This window comes from Anguilla anguilla, chromosome 6 (genome assembly GCF_013347855.1).
Source record: "Anguilla anguilla isolate fAngAng1 chromosome 6, fAngAng1.pri, whole genome shotgun sequence".
In the NCBI taxonomy this organism is placed as follows: domain Eukaryota; kingdom Metazoa; phylum Chordata; class Actinopteri; order Anguilliformes; family Anguillidae; genus Anguilla; species Anguilla anguilla.
In genome coordinates, this window is record NC_049206.1 from 50,726,954 (window position 1) to 50,745,428 (window position 18,475).

At 42.9% G+C, this 18,475-nt stretch overlaps 1 protein-coding gene across 12 annotated transcripts in view; it reads right to left on the reverse strand.

Moving 5' to 3' along the window:
• Positions 1-18,475, reverse strand: part of ptprk (protein tyrosine phosphatase receptor type K) — a 137,142-nt gene that overhangs the window by 57,859 nt on the left and 60,808 nt on the right. For all 12 annotated transcript variants that reach the window (XM_035421505.1, XM_035421517.1, XM_035421509.1 and 9 more), the window contains exons 4-7: positions 18,009-18,090; positions 12,282-12,397; positions 11,371-11,545; positions 3,872-4,165 (exon numbers count right to left, since the gene is read on the reverse strand). In XM_035421505.1, the coding sequence (XP_035277396.1) occupies positions 3,872-4,165; positions 11,371-11,545; positions 12,282-12,397; positions 18,009-18,090 (667 nt within the window). The remainder of the gene's footprint in view (positions 1-3,871; positions 4,166-11,370; positions 11,546-12,281; positions 12,398-18,008; positions 18,091-18,475) is intronic.

Consider the following 18,475-nt stretch of genomic DNA (forward strand, 5'->3'; position numbering starts at 1 on the left):
ACAAAACAGACTCCCTCGCCGTCCCATGGATTGTCTTTCCCGGACAGCTGAACTCAAGCAAACGACTAATGATGAACCCCGAGTCTACGTCGCTGTGGAGTTAATTGCTTTCTGAACCGGCTTCGGAGATTACGTTCCCCTGCGACACACCGAAAATCCGGACGTGTTTAGGCGTGTGTAACCATTAAACCCAATCAGGTCGGTTACAGCTGGCAAAAGGCATTTGGGGGGGAAGAGATGAAGGATTTATATACAAGTTCTAGACTACGGGAAAATCAAAGCCTGCACAACACCGTATTAGTCGCATTAATTTCTTCTGCCTGTCATGTAGGAAATGGGACTTTGTGCCAGGGCCTGCTCAATGCCCTTACTACTTCCTCGATATCAGCCTTCCTTCCTTCCCCCCTTTTGGCAAGTGGTGGTGCTCTGATACCGAAGGAAAAAAAAAAAAATACTTTAGAGAGAGCTGTGACCCTGTGGTCTGTCCTTCATTAGGCCTTTTGTTAGCAAGCATGACTAAACTCTCTCTCCCCTGGTTCAGGGGTTATTTTTTAACAGAGGACGAGGTAAAAATGTCACCTAATTGAGCATGGCAAAATGTAGGAAACAGCTAAATTTACTCTGGAAGGCTGGAAACAGGGGAGGGGGAGGGGAGGGGGCAGAACATGGTCCGCTGCACGCGCTCGCAGGTTTGGCTACCTCGCCTAGTGTAACCAGAGAGTGTGAAGCACGTCGCCACGATGTTGGCAAGCTTGTCGCTGCTCCCCACAGACTACCTCAGCTTAAAAAAAACACACCCGTAATTTGAAACCTTTTTAGCCAATATAAATGGCTTCCTCGGCTAACTGTAGAGAACACTTTTTTTAAGGTAGTATCATTTCTGCTTAAGGCGGTTCTCCAACAGAGTTTTTTCTGTCCTAAACGGAGGGGGTGTCTGGTTGGAAACATAAAGCAGATTTATGGATCGCCTGCTCGCCGCTGTAAGGGAACGACTCCTCTCAGCAGCGAATGAGACGAACGCCGTCCCCGTCTTCAGTAAGTAACGGAGTAAAACACTCCCTACGGGAACGTGGAAACTCCCCCCCCCCCGTCCCGAATCTGGGTCACCTGTTGCACCAATGAGGAAAACTGTCCGATGGAACCAACTGCATGCCTCTGATGCCTCGGTATCTGCAGGCCGTTAAGCCTAGACGCCTTCGCAACAAGTGCTCCGGCACTCCAAACCTTCCGACAGACAGACAATCAAGAGACGGCACTTAGATATTTATGAGTCCCCACGTGGCTCGCAGATGCCTCCGCTGTTTCGACGCAGCTGCATTGGTGCGGCGACGCGACACTCCACGGCGACCCGCGGGCGCCGCGCTCCACGGGCGCAACGGTGAAAACCGACGCCGAGATCGTCTCACGTGCGTTCGCCTTGTTTATTCTCCGTTGCCTTTTTTTCTCTCCGGGCGCTTTTTCCGCGTTCTGCATTTGGCTCGCGAAAGCACCCATCTGTGTGGTTTGGACGATTTTCCACATTGTTAAAAAGAACAAGCTCGGTCTCTTCGCGCTATGTAACCGAGCGGCAGGTATAAAAAAAAATAAAAATAAAAAAAAAAAAGCGAAAGGAAGGCAGAAGTGACAAATAACGCAGACAGAAAAGCATCCGTTCGTCGTGACAGAACGCGACGAGCATTCTCTTCCCACCAATAACATTGTTTTCGCGGCGCCGGGGTTGTTGACACTACACAAGCCGCGGTGATCAATTTCACTATGTACACGGGTTCAGAGGCGGGCGCGGAGATTTAAGCAGAGGGGAGAGACGACTGAGCGTGACATCTGCTTAATGTGGCAGGGACAGGTGACAAAGTGACACCAGCCGAAGACCCAAAGCTACACGTTTCTCTTTGCATAGAATCCCACCACAGATCTACATCAAAAGCTGGAACCAAAACTGACATAATACTCCGAGAAAGGAAATACTTTAAATTCACCGGGTCAAAACAAACAACAGCAAAATAATGGATAAGAGAAGGTGTTGCTGCTGTGCTTATTTCACGTGTTCGTTACTTTGTTCTCATTTAAAACCGAAGTGTAATAAACATGTCATTGTGCAATGTTGCGACATTTGTTGCAAACGCATTTCACAATACGAGGAGAAAAGCAAGCTAGCGCATATCTACATCAGGAGAGAAGTACCTTGAGCATTTTCATAATGGTTTGCTCACCCCATAACGAAAGGTGAGACCGGCCACCACCCTTTACAAAATGTTTCTATTTCAAATTAATTTGTATTCTTCCTATGATTTGATTTTCATTTGATTCATAGCGGATACTTGACTTGTAACCCAAATTCTGTATGATAAAATTTCACGAAATGAGACAAAAGTGCAACAAATTTCAGTTATAATAAAAGAATCTGACAGCAGTATACGAAGAACCATTTTTCATTGTTGCCAATGTATCCTTTTCTCTAAATCCCACAGAACAAATTATAAGATGAATACAGTGGAATTCAATGACTGCATATTGACCACAGGGCATGCCCCTTTGACCTCTAACTCTACCAACCCTAATTTGATCTAATTTTATTGATTTTCATCACACTCCCAGTCACATTCAGTGAGAAATTAGGCGTGAGGCGGTGAATCGAAGCATTGCCGGTAACCAGGGTGCATTTGAGATGCTGTCAAAACAAGGGAGGAATGAGCAGGAAAAACTGAAAAAAAAAGGGTATCTGTCAGTCTCGAAGGAAGTCTGCTCAGCCGATGAACTCCGGGCAGAATGCACATGGAAAACAATCAAATGAAACCAAACTTCAGTGATATTAAAGATCGAATTTGTCCTTTTACAGAAGGAATAATCAAAGTGTGTCTAGTGGAGAGCAACGTCCTCAGAGCTTGTGATTATACAGAGGCTTGGCACTTCAGTCTTTCAAATTAAGTCTGGAACCACAGAGGACTCCTCTGTTTTGGGTATTTGCATCCAAACACACAAAATGATGAAAAATTGAAGCTATTTAAAAAAAAAAAAAACCATGTATCCATGCGTGCGGCAAGCAAGGAAATTTAAATATAAAAGTTTTGTGGAAAAATTTGCAATTGACAGTCATGTGGTTGCGAGTCATTCGCATAGTCAGAAGGAAGATCATCAAATAGCTGTTGAAGAGTTATGAATGGAGAGGAATTGATGTTCCTTACAAGTCAGAACCTGAACCTGGTATTTTCATTTAAAGAAAAATCAGCGAAGAAAATACAAAACCTCAGAAACTCCAGTTGAATCTCAATCTGGAAATACACCCGATCTATTCACTCAGCGCTGACCTCAGAAATAGATAGGCGGCATCCAAGCTGATGGAAAGGTATAGCCCACAATAATGAAATGCTGTATGCATTCAGCATCACTCTCCATCTTCACCACTTTCCTTCTTCAAAATCGTTTCCAAACACCATTAAGCGACTACGTGCTCCTCAGTGCGAGTTACGCATCTAGTAATCCCTCCGTTGATGTACTGGTTAATACAGACCCCTCGGCAAGCCGGTCGGCCCAGCCCCAGAGCACAGAGCAAGAATGGAATAAGCACTCTCAAGGGGTGGCCATTAAAGGCCCGAGTGCAAATGCTAGCAAGGTTATAAGAGACGGCCTACAAGTTTTGATTCATGAGCACATGTCTAGGAACACATGCGCCAGTGAGTTACAGGCACAACACATCTTCTACAGGTACCTGTATTTATTTATTTATTTATCCGGTTTTTCCAATTATGTTTCGTGAGAGGGCCAAGGGCTGTGACGTTGCAAATCCTGATGTGACCAACTGCTTCAGGGGGGAAATGGAAATGATGGTGTGAGAGCTGATGAATCAGAGAGGCAACAGAAAGAAGGCACGTACCAGCACATTTGGTTCTGGTGAAGAGAGGGGGACCCGGCTGTCCCGTGCCACCTTCCCCGGGCCTGGTGAGCAGAACTCGGATCTCATATTCCGTGTCTGGGTCCAGGTGCCACAGCTTGTAGTTTGGGGAGTTGACGGCGTGGGTTTCGGTCCACGTCCCAGAGGTCATGCGATACTCCACTTCCTTTAGGATGATGGGCCCATCTCCAAATATCGAGTTCGCGTTGAGCTGGATCAAAAGGTACGTTGGGCCGACTCCGAGTAGCTGGGGAGGGGCGATGGGGCGAGGGGGTTCTGGAAGAGAAAGAAAAATTAGAAAACCTAACTGTTTGGGAACATTTCACAGAGTCAAAAGGTGTCAGTAAAATCCAACAGTAAGGGCATCAATACTGGGCATGTTTTTAAATCACATACTTGCTGTAAAGTTAAACCACTTTCCTGATCATATTAGAGTAGCAGCAAGTGCATTTGAGAGTTATATGATTTAATTATTCCAGATCTGTTCCTGCAGTGCCAAACTGTTACACAGTTTCTGAAGAACCAGATGGTTTGTGAGTCAGTCTGGTTGTGCTTGGCAAAGGCAACCCTGGCAGAACGGTTCTGCTCGAAAAACTCTGTGCTGATAACCCATTCGCCCCAGAATCACTGTTCTGGCTAAATTCCACAATAGTCAACTAAAAGGAACGACACAATCTAGGCAGGTTTTTATTTTTATGCGTTTCTGTGAAAGCCCACCTAATTCGGTAGCACACGGATACCAGCAGGCCATCACTAAAGCTATGTGCCGTTTCGTCTAAGAAAGCAGAGAGCAACATCGGCTCTTAATGGGAGGATGAATGGAGCAGACCGCGATGCGGAAAGCCTGGTTAAACGCGAGTGGTTCCGATGGAACGCACCTCAGATGGAGCGCGGCTCCACTCTGCCCGCTCCAGATGGCCGCGAAACCGACCGTTTTCGCCACGGCTAATTAAACGGCATCGGCGACACGGATCGATCGCAGGTCCCGGCACGGGTTTTACGGGGCCGCCGCCCGGGTATTCGCCGAGGACGCGCGTCTCAAATCGCCCGCTCGACGCGGCGCACCGCTTCTGCTTTTCAAAGGCCCGTCCGCCGTTCCGGGGCCTACCGTTTCCACGGTAAATCACCTGTCCGTCATCTGCAGGCTCGATCTTTCCCCGCGCTGCCTGGCTTTCCACCTGCTACCAATCGTCTGTCGTACAGACTGCTGGCACGCTCTCAACAAGCGCATCAATATTAATGCGCGTGCATTAATATTGATGCGTGCCGAAGGTACGCTTCAATCCCTTAGCTGGGGCGTGGATTTAAGCGTTTTTGCACAAATGCAAGCCTTGCTTCACCACAACAATCTTTGAGCAAAGTCTATGACTAAATTGTGTTCAAGGGTCAATAAGATCCCTGTGGAAAAAGTGTAGCTTACAGTAATGCATGCATCGCACAAACGCTCCCTTGTTTATGGTAGGAGTGCCAGCATCCAGTCCTCCAGGCCTGCAGTGTCTGCTGTTCTCATGGTTTTAGCACCGGCGATCTGTTTAAGTTCACTGGCCAAGGAATCCACACACCTTGGTCCCAAGGCCTTAATTGGCCGCAGATTGATTGAAGGGAAACTACAAATACCTGCAGACACAGCGGCCCTCCAGGACTGGAGTTTCACAGCCCTGGTTTTCGTCAATAGCCATTATAATTTCTAACTGCACAATGTCATGTCCCTTTGCTGCTTGGCACTTAAGGGTACAGAAAGAAAAAAACCGTTATGGAACAAATTGGTATTTGCCCAAATTGTGTATGAATTTTAAACAGTACCTAAATGAGGAAGTAATTGTTTTGCGATATTTATTAATATACTGGCAAACACAATCCTGCTAATGGATTAGTGTGGTGGACAAAGTCCCAGAAGTACTCTAGATGAAGCGTATCATCTCCAATGCTAAGAACACACCCCAGCAGAGTGTTCCCATTATTTTCAATTAATGCTTCCCTTTCCTAATTTTCCAACTCAGTCCATCTCCATTCTCATTATCTTTTCATGGGATGCATAGCAAAGAAATTGTACAAAAATTGCACCGGTAGATACAATTTCTTTCAGCTAATTCGATAGAAACATGATAAATTGCAAAAGCTGCTGCACTACGCCAGTGCTATAATTTTGATTTAAAAAGCACACGCATAAATCGGTTTTTATTTCCAAAAGTATGCTTTCCTGAATAAAATTAGACAGGAATAGAGAAATGAATGACCACACATAGATGTTGAAGTAAAACTATGTTGACTATGATGTGTTGGTTCAGACATGATGTTATCGTGGCATAACAAAAAGATGAAAATGCTGGCACGATTCAAATGAATAGCTTGCAATAGAAACTGATGGTTGTCGCAATTTCTTTTAATTAAAAAATTTAACTTTCACTTACTCTGGATAGTTGGACATACTGATGAAAATAAACCTGAATCAAGCTTCACCTATCAACCAAAAAAATAGCATGGAGTTTATTTAATAGCAAAGAGGATGATTCCAACTACGATTTACATTGCGCGCAGTCAGTTAAGAATTCATCTGCAGTGCCAGTTAACCTAATGCATTTCACATAACAATAACTCCACTATACCTTTAATAGTCCTACATGCACTCATTTTGGTGATTATTATACACAAACTACTAATACTGATCCTACCACAGTATCTGCCAAGGTTCTTTATAACACGCACTTCTAAAATTCAATGGCAGCCATTTTCCTTTATTTAGAAATTATGCAATTTATTTTGCTCCTAAACTGAACCTGGTACGGTTGAATGGTGGTACCCCTGCTTTGGTCTTGTTCGGTTAGCAGGCTGCAGGCTCAACGAACCAGATACCCACCTAAACGAAAGGCATGCAAAGCTCTCAAGTTCTCTCTTTGCAGCACAAGGCGATGGATAAAGCCTCTTAACAGACCTACTGATGCATTTCAAAGCTGGAAAAAAGATAAATTCATAAAGGTTTTAAGAACGTAACTCAGCATCTTAATGTGAATTTCCTGACATTCCACCTATTACCCTCTACTTTATAAAATAACACGTGTCTATCTGATCCGATCTGACCTGAAGCTCACTGAGACAATCAGCACCAACCAAGTGTTTCACACTGTGTAAAACGATCAAATCTCTTCCAAGGGCAGCATGTGTAAAGTGGCAGTTAAATCATTTTACCACCACACCACTGGAAGACCAGTTCAAAACCACAAAGCTTAACCCACGTCCATTAAGCTTCCTAAATCAATATGTTTCACCAACTAAGCTGGAAGTGGGTCAAAACAAATTTAAGGTGAATAAATGATCTGCGCTCACATTTATGAGGAAACCATTTTTCATTTCAATTTCCCAGCAACTGTGCTGTGATTGGATTGGAACATAAATATTTCTACAGCCTTTCCATACTAGTGAGACAGAAAAAACGTTTACTTGTGTAGAAACTCAATTTTAAAGAACTCACCCCCAGTGGCAGTACGATTGAAAAAATTGGTCACCATTGCTTAAAATCAAGATATTGATATTTTTCCTCGCTAATAAAGCCTGCTGCCTACCCACCCAATCTATTTTTTAAGACATGGAGGGGCTTTTGTCAAGCAAATCCAATCCACTGCATTTGGTTCACAGTCAATAGTGTGTGGATAAAGAAGAATGCATTGGGACTCAAGTATGGGCAGTATGCACCCAATACCTCCATTCCTAATTGATGTATATTACATTTGCATTTAAATGATCAGCTGTTAAACAACTTAAATAGCTTAATGCTATGTATACCGAGTTTCCTGGATTAGCATGTTGCGAAAACAAATCTCTCTATGCAGATAAATGCATGAATAAGCTAGTTTGCTCTCTCTCCAAAAAAAAAAAAACCCAACAAGAGGAGAATCAATCATATTTAAAGTGCTTTAGGCATGTTTATGCAAACAAATGAGGGACGAATCAATTTGGATTATTAAAATTTGTGGGGGCTCACAATAAGGCATACTTTTCTGGGAAAATGAAGCCAATTATAATAGCGGGAAGGAAATAATTTAGATTCAGGACGCAATTGCCTATTTATTTTGCACTTGCACCTGAATGTGTTGGTCATTCATCACGTTTCATTAGAACAGTGCGACAAGCGCAAACGCACAGTAGAGGAGATAAAGCCAGCGTTGCAAACTGCTGGCAAAATGAGCACGGAATTAGGTTTTTCCCAACAACAGAGCAAATGTTCTCGCAATTAAATGCAGAAAAACATGTGCCAACGTTTTTTTCTATTCCTCGCCAAGTTGCTCTGAAGTCGCAAGCCATAGCCGCGAAGAGCCGGCTTTGCTATTTAGCATAGCTTAATAAGGATGTTGTGGGAGTGGGGGGAGGGGGAGGGGGAGGAGGGTGTGAGGGCGATGTCGGTTGGGGCTTGGCGCAGGTAGATAGCGCGCGATGGCGGCAGGGTCGCGGATGAATCTTTCATCATCTGGTATTATTGCTTCTTCCAAGTAGCCCATCCATCACGGGCGTCGACAGGCCCGAGTGATAGCGCCGAGCCCTCGCATTACTGCTCCTTGAACCTTGTCTCATCCATCTCCCGGATACTTCGCCGGGCCCAGCCGCTAAACATCCGCCAAGCCGCCGCCACCGCCGCCGCCGCCGCCGCCGCCACCCGACCCACAGCGCCCGCAAGCCCAGGAGCCATTCTAATTGTAATTGATTTTCATTTATTGCCGATTCAGTCTTTACCGGCGTGCTCAAAGCCAGCGGCTTTATGAAAAAAGAAAAAAAAAAGGGATAGGGGAGGGGGGGCAGGGGGGGTCGGGGACAAGTGCGATGCAGCAACTTCATTTCTGCAAGGAAATTTCCGAGCCCTGCTGTACCTTTTTGAAGTTAATGACAAGCTCTGAGGCAGGAAATGACAGCGACAGGGCCAGCCTTGGAACAACAAAGCCAACACAGCAATACACAGCTGACTGATGGCGTTAGAGGACTGCAAGGAGCGATGCTTTCCACCACATCTGTCTCCTCCAGTTTATTTCCTGCAGACAGCTATTGTCTCGGTTGCCTATTTAGTCCCTAGTCTACAAGGAGACACAATCATTTCATTTCCTGGAACGTATCATTACTATTATTATTATTATTAGTATACAATCTGCACAAGTACCATTTTTAGTTCATGCTGGGTGAAATTATCATATGCTTTAAAAGTTCCATAAATCAAAATGATCAAAATTCCCCAAGTGGCATGCAGGAACCGAGCTTCCACTGATTTTCGGATCTAATTTTTCTTTCTGACATTCTGCATTTTCCCCTCCAAAATGGGTGAATTTTAAATGCATCCTTCCACATCATTACCAGGCATCAACTAGTCCAGCCTCATCAGAGTTTAACAATCTCTTTGAGCACAGGGATGTCAACCAGGGAGCTTTCTTCAGTGGTGGAAGAGCTGGCAGGTAAGAAGTTCTAATCTACTTTTAAGCAAATATTTTCAAACCCGCTTGGGGGCTGACAGTCGTCTCCAGCACCCATCAGGCAGACGAGTTTGTTTACAGCTAGGCTGGCATATTGGCCCCCGCACTCACAAGCACACCAGGGGAGACGACTACACACACTCTGCAGTCATTAGAGCTGGAGTAGAAAAGGGTAATGAACACACACACACACATGCGCGCACACACAGACACAGACACACACACCTCTCCTCCTATACAAGTGTACAGAAATGCATAAATATGTGCCCTCATACACATACACACAATCTTATCTGCAAGAGAGTTAAAATTACTGGACAATGGCAGTTTTATGTTGGTAGTCAGAATGGAAGTGTCTCATTAAACAGTCCCTGTCTGCATACTGAATGAACAAATTATAACTACCATATTCAAGAGTTAAAAATCTATTTATAAATTCCAAAGTTCAGTGCTGTGCATGTTTGTTTTGGAATCTGTTCTAATAGTAGCACTGTCAATAAACTTTAGCTTCCGAGAGCAATGGCAGCAATGTCATTACTCAAAACTCTCTGGATGCCACGGTAACCTTATGACAAAGTGGATTGTGGTTGTGTTTTCCAGCCACTGCTGGAGGACATGCAGATCAATACTCCTTTGGTGAAAAAAATGCACCCCTGAAATTTCCATTTGTTATAAAGAGGACCAAAACAGCTGCGAGCATCCTCTGTCACTTCCTGTTTGCCAGAAGAGCCACTAATAAACTGTTGTCCTTAGGTCATGAACGACAATGGGCAACTCTGTGCCAGCTCTCATTAAAGACACCCCGTATCAATGGCCTCAAAATTTCCTTTAAAATTACCATCTTTTGTATCCTTGTAGCAGGATGTCAGCCTTTCAAGCGCCAGTGAGATATCGGACCTGTCACTGCAGTTAATATTCAACTTAGTTCTAACACCAGGGTTCTCAGGCCCTCTGGCCTGTGCAAACAATAAGATTTGCTTTACAGCCATTCAAATGAACAAGAAACTGCCCTGACTTCATCTGGTTGGAGGAAAGACAGGGAAACTGAGATGGTGGGGATTCATTTCAATTCTGGCAGAAGAAACACTGATTGTAGAATCTTCATGCAGCCTCGAGTGGCCTTGTTTGTTTATCACTTACACAAATGTTCTTTACACGTAACAATGTGAAGAATTTTTTCCATTTTCCTCCCTTTGGTAATGCTAGACTTGAATATCATGAATTCAACCAGCGCACTTTGTTTTTAATTTAACAGATGCGTGCAGTCACCCTGCATAGATTTCCATCTTAGATCTGTAGTTGCAATGTAAATTATTAACTTATTATACTGTGTATACAGTCACACCAAACACTGTTCGATAGTGCAGAAATAAAGATGAATAGAAATACAACTAACATTTTTCCTGTTGATAAAGAATGCAATTTGTCTTGGTTGAAAATATTATCACAAGATATGTGGTTGTATACAGCTTGGAGAATGTACAAGTTGTTTTTGCTTAAATACACAAACAAATGTATGCTAATCAAGCTAAATGTTCTGCTGTTTGAGCAATTACTTTAAATGATTAGAAATGTTCTGAATTTTAGCAATTAATTAAAACGAATCAAAAACATTGTCACCATGGTTGTCCTCATTTTGAGCAAGAGGTAAAGCATTCCTCCTATTAATAAGGCTTAACACACTGCTGCCATCAAATTCTACAGACAGCTGCTATGAGATAGCATGTATGTCTGAGAATGATGCTTGATTGAACTGCCAGCAAATAAATATGAATATAAATACTTTACAGATATTACAGATATAACATAAATTTCATTTTGATAAGCCACAGTATTCCTTTACCAGAGGACAATTAATGAATTTTAAAAATACATTTGTTTACAAAGTCGAACAAAAAATTATCAACTGGTTCTTGAAAAACGTCATAAAACGGTGACAAAAGGATATGTTTGGATATGATATGAGAGCCAAGATATGTCTGCTTTTCTCGAGATGGAACAGGAGTTTTGGGGGGAAAGGGGCGGTGATACCTCTGACTATGAGCCCGGCAAAGTTGGAAACTCCTGAGCCTCTATCTGATTGGGTCACGCAACGATACAGGTCCTGGTCCAGGTTGGTCACTTCCTTCAGCTTGAATGTGGCAGCAAACCTCCTGTGGTTGATGTTCTTAGTCTGAGCCACTGGTATATCCTCCCCGTTGCGTTTCTGTGACAAATAATCAAAGAAGTCACAAACCAAACAGTGGTGAATGGTTTTAACAGCAGTACACATTGCCAAAAGAAGAAATTAATATGGTTCTTCCGTTCCAGATTAACAAAAAAAAAAAAAAAAAAAAAAAAACTGTAAAAGAGGCCATTAATCTCAACAGTGAAAAATAGAAGTTAAAATGTTGGTAGCAGGCAATTTTGAGCCTGTCTGAAGGTGCCTCTTCAATTCGGCTGAGGAACTTTATCAGACAAGCCTTTGGCAGTGTCTCGTTTACATTTTCACCTTCTTGCCTGTTGTCACAGGAAAGGTCATGACCCCTGCTGTGCTTCTCCACCCACCCAGCCAGCTTTCCCACCCTTTCGCTGTCTTATCGGCTTATCGGCGGCAGACGTGGATGTCCTGACGAAGCCCACCCCTGTGCTGTATACACAGGCTGTTCTCTCATACCTTACAACGAGTAACATAGGATAATATTACTAATAATATTACTAATAATGCATGTATGCAAGCATTATTATGCAAAAGGCGCACACAGTTTTTTTATTACAGCTGAAAAGCACATAATCGGAGACAGACAGCTTCACGTCTCTGTCTGCATTCTGAGAAGATGCGTCCCGCTGAATTTAGTCTCGCGTTCGCCGCCCCCGCTGCCTTTTCCGGCTGACCCCGTTCCTTTAACGAGGCCCGGTCATGCCGGGCGCCCTGCCCCCCGCCCCCCCTCCCCGCCGCTCACCTGCAGCCACAGCTTGTTATTCACCGCCTCCCGGCCCGTGGCGATGCACTGGAAGGTGGCGTTCTGCCCGGCGTTGACTTCCACGTCGCCCAGCCGCAGGAAGTGAGGCGATTTATCTACGGGGAGAAAAACAATTACATCTCTCGTAAATTTAATGCGCGGGAGGGGATCGATGCAGCCCCGCAGTTTCGCTCCCTGTTCCCGGTGTCAGCCGCCAATTCCCGCCGACTGTTCTCCGGCTCATTTGTCTGATAAAAGTTGCCCTGCGACGACTCTTTGGCGAGAGGGGGGGGGGGGAAGCACAAGGTAGACACTGAGAAGCGCGCTCATTTGTGTGAAGGGCTTGGATGAATGGACATCCCAGGCCTGGACACCGCTATGTGTAAAAGATAACTGCGGTGCTGTCGCGTGTCCAGGTAATGCAGGATGACAGGGGGAGAGAAAAAAAAAACCCAGAAAATGGAATTTAACAGGTAGCTTTCAAATTTAAATGAAAACCGTCCAACAGGCCAGAAATATCCACCGCAATGGACCTCAGACCGGAAAAACAAGCTGGACATCTTCAGAATGCATTCGGTGACGAACGAAAACAACCTGCCTCACCAAATTGACATTACCATATTGAGGGAGAAAATAATCTCGAAGAAAGCGTGTTAACAAGCAGTTTTGGTTAACTCAATTATTTTTGATGATTTGGCTGAGATGTCCAACAGCTGTGCAGTTGCAAGCTGGAGTACAGCCAGATGTATCTGGGTGCGCAAAACTATGGGAAACAAGCTGTGGAAGGTTCAACCGAATCAGAACGGAATGAGACCGGGCAATCTTTTTTTTCCCCGATTGTTGTGCAAAAAAGCGAGTGAGTCGAACCGAAGTTGACATCTTTATTCATTTGACTTCAAGCTAACTGACACAGATGTCATTTTTATTTCCAATTCTAACAAAAACAAAACTCACTTCAATGACATTAAAATGCTTAGTTACATTTGTTCTACAGTTGCCCTGTTCTTAATTTACACAGGGAGACACCCAGCTTTCATTCTGCGGTAGCAAATATTTTCATTTGAAAATAAATCATTTAACTTCAATTATCCATCCCTTTCATATCGACTTTGAGGAAAGACTCTGCCTGTAGACGTTCTCTTTTAATTAGTGTTTTTGACTGAATGTGTATTTAATTATGTTCTTTAATCCTGCAGCTAATACAACCCCTCCCAAGGACAAATGTGCTTGTATACTCTTGTGGAAAAACTGATTATGTGCATTTTATGCACCTGGATATGCATGATAATAGAAACGGAAATTGTGTTACCGAACTCAGATGCATGGTCTTAAAAACAAAAAAAAAAAGCTGCAAGAGAAGGGGGAAAATGAAAAAATATATAACTATGAATAATTTAGGCATGATCATTAGCTAGAGAAAAAAAAATCAAGACTTGATACAACATGACTATTACTAGAATAAACATTCAGATACGTGCTGGGTTGGTTTTGCACCCTGAGAGTGCTGCCAAGACAACAATACAATTAATGAGACAGGTCATTGAGAGAGGTGTTGAGGTGCGGATGCATTTCACTGAGAGCTGATGGGTCTTGGGACTGGGAACTCTCATACTTAAGAGGCAACGGACTCAAGAGACAGTAATAGATGAGGCTTGAGATTCAATGAAAAACGCGGAGAAGTCAGAGGATCTTAAATCAAAAATCACAATCATTTGAACCTTAAAATGAGGCAGGAGCCATGCGGAGCTCATCTAGCCATGCCTGCGGAGGCTCAGTATTTTCCTGTAAACACCCCACTCAGCAAATACATCATTTCACCAACATTAGGTGAGACCCTCAGCTTTTCACAAGACGCCATGTTTTTTGTGAAGCTCTACCAAACCCCGACATGCAGTGTAAGAATTTTCGCCACTGACGTTCGGCGACCTCCAAAACACTCCGTGTTCAGTTCGTTATTAGGGCATAAAATTAATTTCAGATGCGAGGAGAGGGGAATAATCACTTTTGTTAAACACATCAGGAATTACCCTTTGGAGCGAATGCATTTGCAGATTAGCTCGTAATTAGCTCGAGTTCCAGTATCAGTTCCAGAACACACCCACTTTCCCCGCCCACTGAGGGTAGCGTTGCGACGTAGCGCTCGCTGCGTTTCCCTCAGTGTGACCGTTGTCATTATAAATGAATGCCACCAGCATAGAGGAGAGAACATGGCTCTGCGCAGTGGGTCCCACCCGTTGTCAATGTGCACGAGATCCCTTAACCAGCGATTTTCATCCACCCTTTATAATTAACTGTCACAACTAATCATGACATTCAGTGCTATAAAGCTTTATTACGTTGTTGAAAGGGATTACAGTCCTAGTTAAGAGCCCTCTTCACTGTGGTGAAAATCCCTACTCCCCTGCGGGTTACCTCTGTTAATTGGAATATCTTTTCCTCATTTCAGCTAATCCCTTTAGATTCCTTGGCATTTGCTGTTGTCCTCAAGAAATATTAATGTTTACAATTTGTATGTGTTCATTTCAGTCCTGCAGTGCGGGCAAAGGCACACACAGTTTATTTATAAGCAGATATTCCCGCAAGATCATTATCAATGACAAATACACAATTTTGAAGTATTTATTAGGCCCTGTGTGTACACTAAGGCCAGTTTATTAGTGTAAGTCAATACATATAACTTGGAAACGGATGGAAAGGACGGGAAAATCCTTTTCAATGAACATGAATTGATATTCATAAATGAACATACTTGACTCAACATTTCTTTGCAGTATTATTTGTGCCAAAATGTTCTTTTATTATTATTATTATTATTATTATTATTATTATTATATCTCTGGCAAATCCCCATCACTCAAAAAAGGCTTTAATACATGATGTAGGCACTGAACTACTTGTATGCTTCATTCAAATTCTACAGTCATATTTTATTGATTTATCTAAAATTCAAACACAAACATCCCACCACACTGCTAAATGGAAAACTAGTACTTGAAATCAAAGTGAAACAGTGGTGCATAATGAATACAAGGATGAAAAATTAATTAACTTTTTCAACCAAAATCAAATATGCCACAGTACAGTGAAAAACACAGATGACTGAAAAAAAAAATTAGAACTAATTTTATGACCTCATAAAATTAGTTCTAGAAATTTACCATACAGCAAGAGATGCCATTTAACTTATAGCAGAAGTGTAAACAACAACAACAAAAAACACTTGTGGAGGTTTTATGTGCATGTTTATAATTGGTTGCGGAAAAATTAATTAATTAATTAATATTTACATTGGAAAACCTAAATACATTATCATCATTTAAATGAATAATATCCCAAGGCATTACTAATTATTTTTCTACAAGCTTGTATCATTTCCTACACTCGGGAGCTGTCTTTGGAAAATTAGAATAATGAGAGCAAAAACATAACTCGCTGCTGCTCCTCTCAGAAAACATCAGAAGCTTAAATTATTCATAGATTAAGCTTGATCATTTTTCCAGGCGCACACTTTCCAAGATAAAGGTTAAGTGCCGGCTAATCCTGAAGTGGGCGAGCATTAGCCATTACGAGGCTCTGACATTACAGAGCGAGTTGCAGGATCATTCATTTATCCGTCCATCTACCATCAGCTCTACCCATCCATCAGTCCGTCCATCCACTGTATCTATCCATCAATACAGAACATCTGTTGATCCATCTACCTTTCCGCCCATCTGTGTAGCCATCTATTATCTGTCCATTCTATCTACTGTGCATTCTATCTGGCTGTCTGCTTATTGGCCTGTCCATTTTGACAGTGGATACTTCGATCCCATATGGTCTTCTACTGCAGACACTGGCACTGTGCCAAACTGGACGCGCACCTTCTAAACACTTGACCAGTTTGTGTAACATTGTCCTGACGTTGTTAAGTGGGCACTCTAGTGGGAAGAAGCTAAGCTTGGAATGAATACGACAGGAAAACAAATCCATCTTTTGGTCCATGGTTGGTCGACTTATGTTCACCACTTTGACCGCCTTGACCGAGTGCAAGCTATTGACCATTTACAAAGTGAACGTGATACTGCCTCATATGCATGCTGTGAAATGCTATGAAAAATGCTTCACAGAAACAGAAAATAGTAAACAAGAGAATCAATGTGCGTATTTGAGTCTGACTGCGAAACTGTCTGGTTTCTAGCAAGAAATCACGCCAAAAATCATTTTCCTTTGCTTGGGGCCAACACATTTTTGAAGGACAATGTTTGAAACTGGCACAGTGATAAGTATGGCCTACAACACCACAAACTTGCAGTTACATTGGCTTGTAGTGATATTCATTTCATATAAAAATCTGAATCTGAGACCAGCAACATTCCATGTGAATGGGATTATGGAATCATGTATGATTCACTAATATGTTAATTACCTAATATTATGGAAGCAGCTAACTGACCATTCAAAAAGCATTGATATTATTATTGTATCATTGTCAGAACATCTGGAAAATGATGATGTTTACAATGTGACATAATACTGAACACCAATTCATTTTTTAAATATTTCATTGCCAATCAACTGCACACAGCCAGATCTAACTTTGGAAATCTTTCTCTACTTCCCTGCCAAATTTTGTTTATAGCAACCATTTAATAGAGAACAGAAGAATAATAACAATAACAAAACCAACAAAAATAGGGTTGCAGCACTGAGGGTGTTTTTTGGACCAAGATGCTTTGGTGCTTAAAATATTTTTAAAAAATATTTTTCTATCCAAAATATTTTCTATCCAATTTGGAATGCCTGATCAGTCGGAGTCCACTGCCGCCGCAACAAAATCGGCATGGAGGACTAGACCGTGCATTCTCCAAAACGTGTGAAGTCCACCAACAGCCTCCCCACACTGCAAGCCAATAGCTGAGTCGCCTTGGGCGCCTCTAGCGGTGCCACAGGGAACTGCAGACAGTTTGGTAATTATGCATGACCCCTTTGTGATTCCGGGTTCAATGCATGAACGGTTGCACTGTACATAAGGGTGTTAACCAGATGCAGGCCAACTGAGTAGTCCAATTGTTGGGTCATTCATTCGACATCACAAGACGTTCCCACACCCTCAATAAATCTCTCTGCCTGATATTATTTGTGATAAAAACGCAAGGATGCGGCAAGGAGCATGGCGCAGTCCATAGTGTGGCGGACTCTCAAGCTGTACTCAACCCCCCCAGCGTATCCGGGGATTCAGTACTTCGGCAAGGCACCCTCAGAACTGTTCTCCCTTCTCTATTCATCTCCCTCAACAAAAAATAAATAAAATAAATAAATAAATAAATAATTCAAAAGAAGGTCTCTTCAGTGTTCGCTTAAAAAAGAACAAGAATATAAGGATACAGAAGGTACAGCTTGTTGACAGTGTTGCAGACTGTATATATGTGCATTTGCTGGGGGGGGGGGGGGGGTGCATCAAATGTACCAGTAAAACTGAGTGCATACAAACTGAGCACCAGGACACACTAAGCATCAGTCTTCAGGTCTTGGCTACGTGCAAGACGATACCGGGGGGCAAATGTGCCGCTTGAGACGCAACCATTGTTTGTCATCCCTTCTGAACGAGAGCAGGTCATGATCTTACTCATCTCCTGCTGACTCATCTGTATTTGTGTAGCTCACCCCGGGCCACCAACCCCGAGACAAGGAAGAGAGATGAAGAAGAAGAAAAAAAAAAACCCTCTCAGGGCTATAATTACTTACCACACGGATAACTCAAGACCTGGATGTCATCAATCGCAATGAAACCAGTCTTCCCACCGGAGACCTCTGCTTCGAATATGACCTGTCAAATTGAAAGGAACCAGAATGTTTACAACACTCATTTGCACAAAATTTCCCCAGATCGATCTCCATTGCTGCGCCACTGCGTTCAGCAGGCTGGCAGGTTGGGGCAGGCACTACATTTGTTTTGCGCGTTCTGTGTCTCTGCGTATCATGGTGCCTCGGGACGTGACTGTAAATTGAAATCGAAATGATATTTTAGAAATGGAAAGTGCAACAGAGTATAAATAAATAAATACCTCTCAATATAAATCAATATGGGACTCCATTAAATGTATAGCTAAATGTTACCTTGAAGAAAGTGCATTGCCGATTTGTGAATTGGACTGCCGACAGGAATACCAAGAGAAAACGTTTTTTAAAAAGCAATTTAAAAAAAGAGAGGG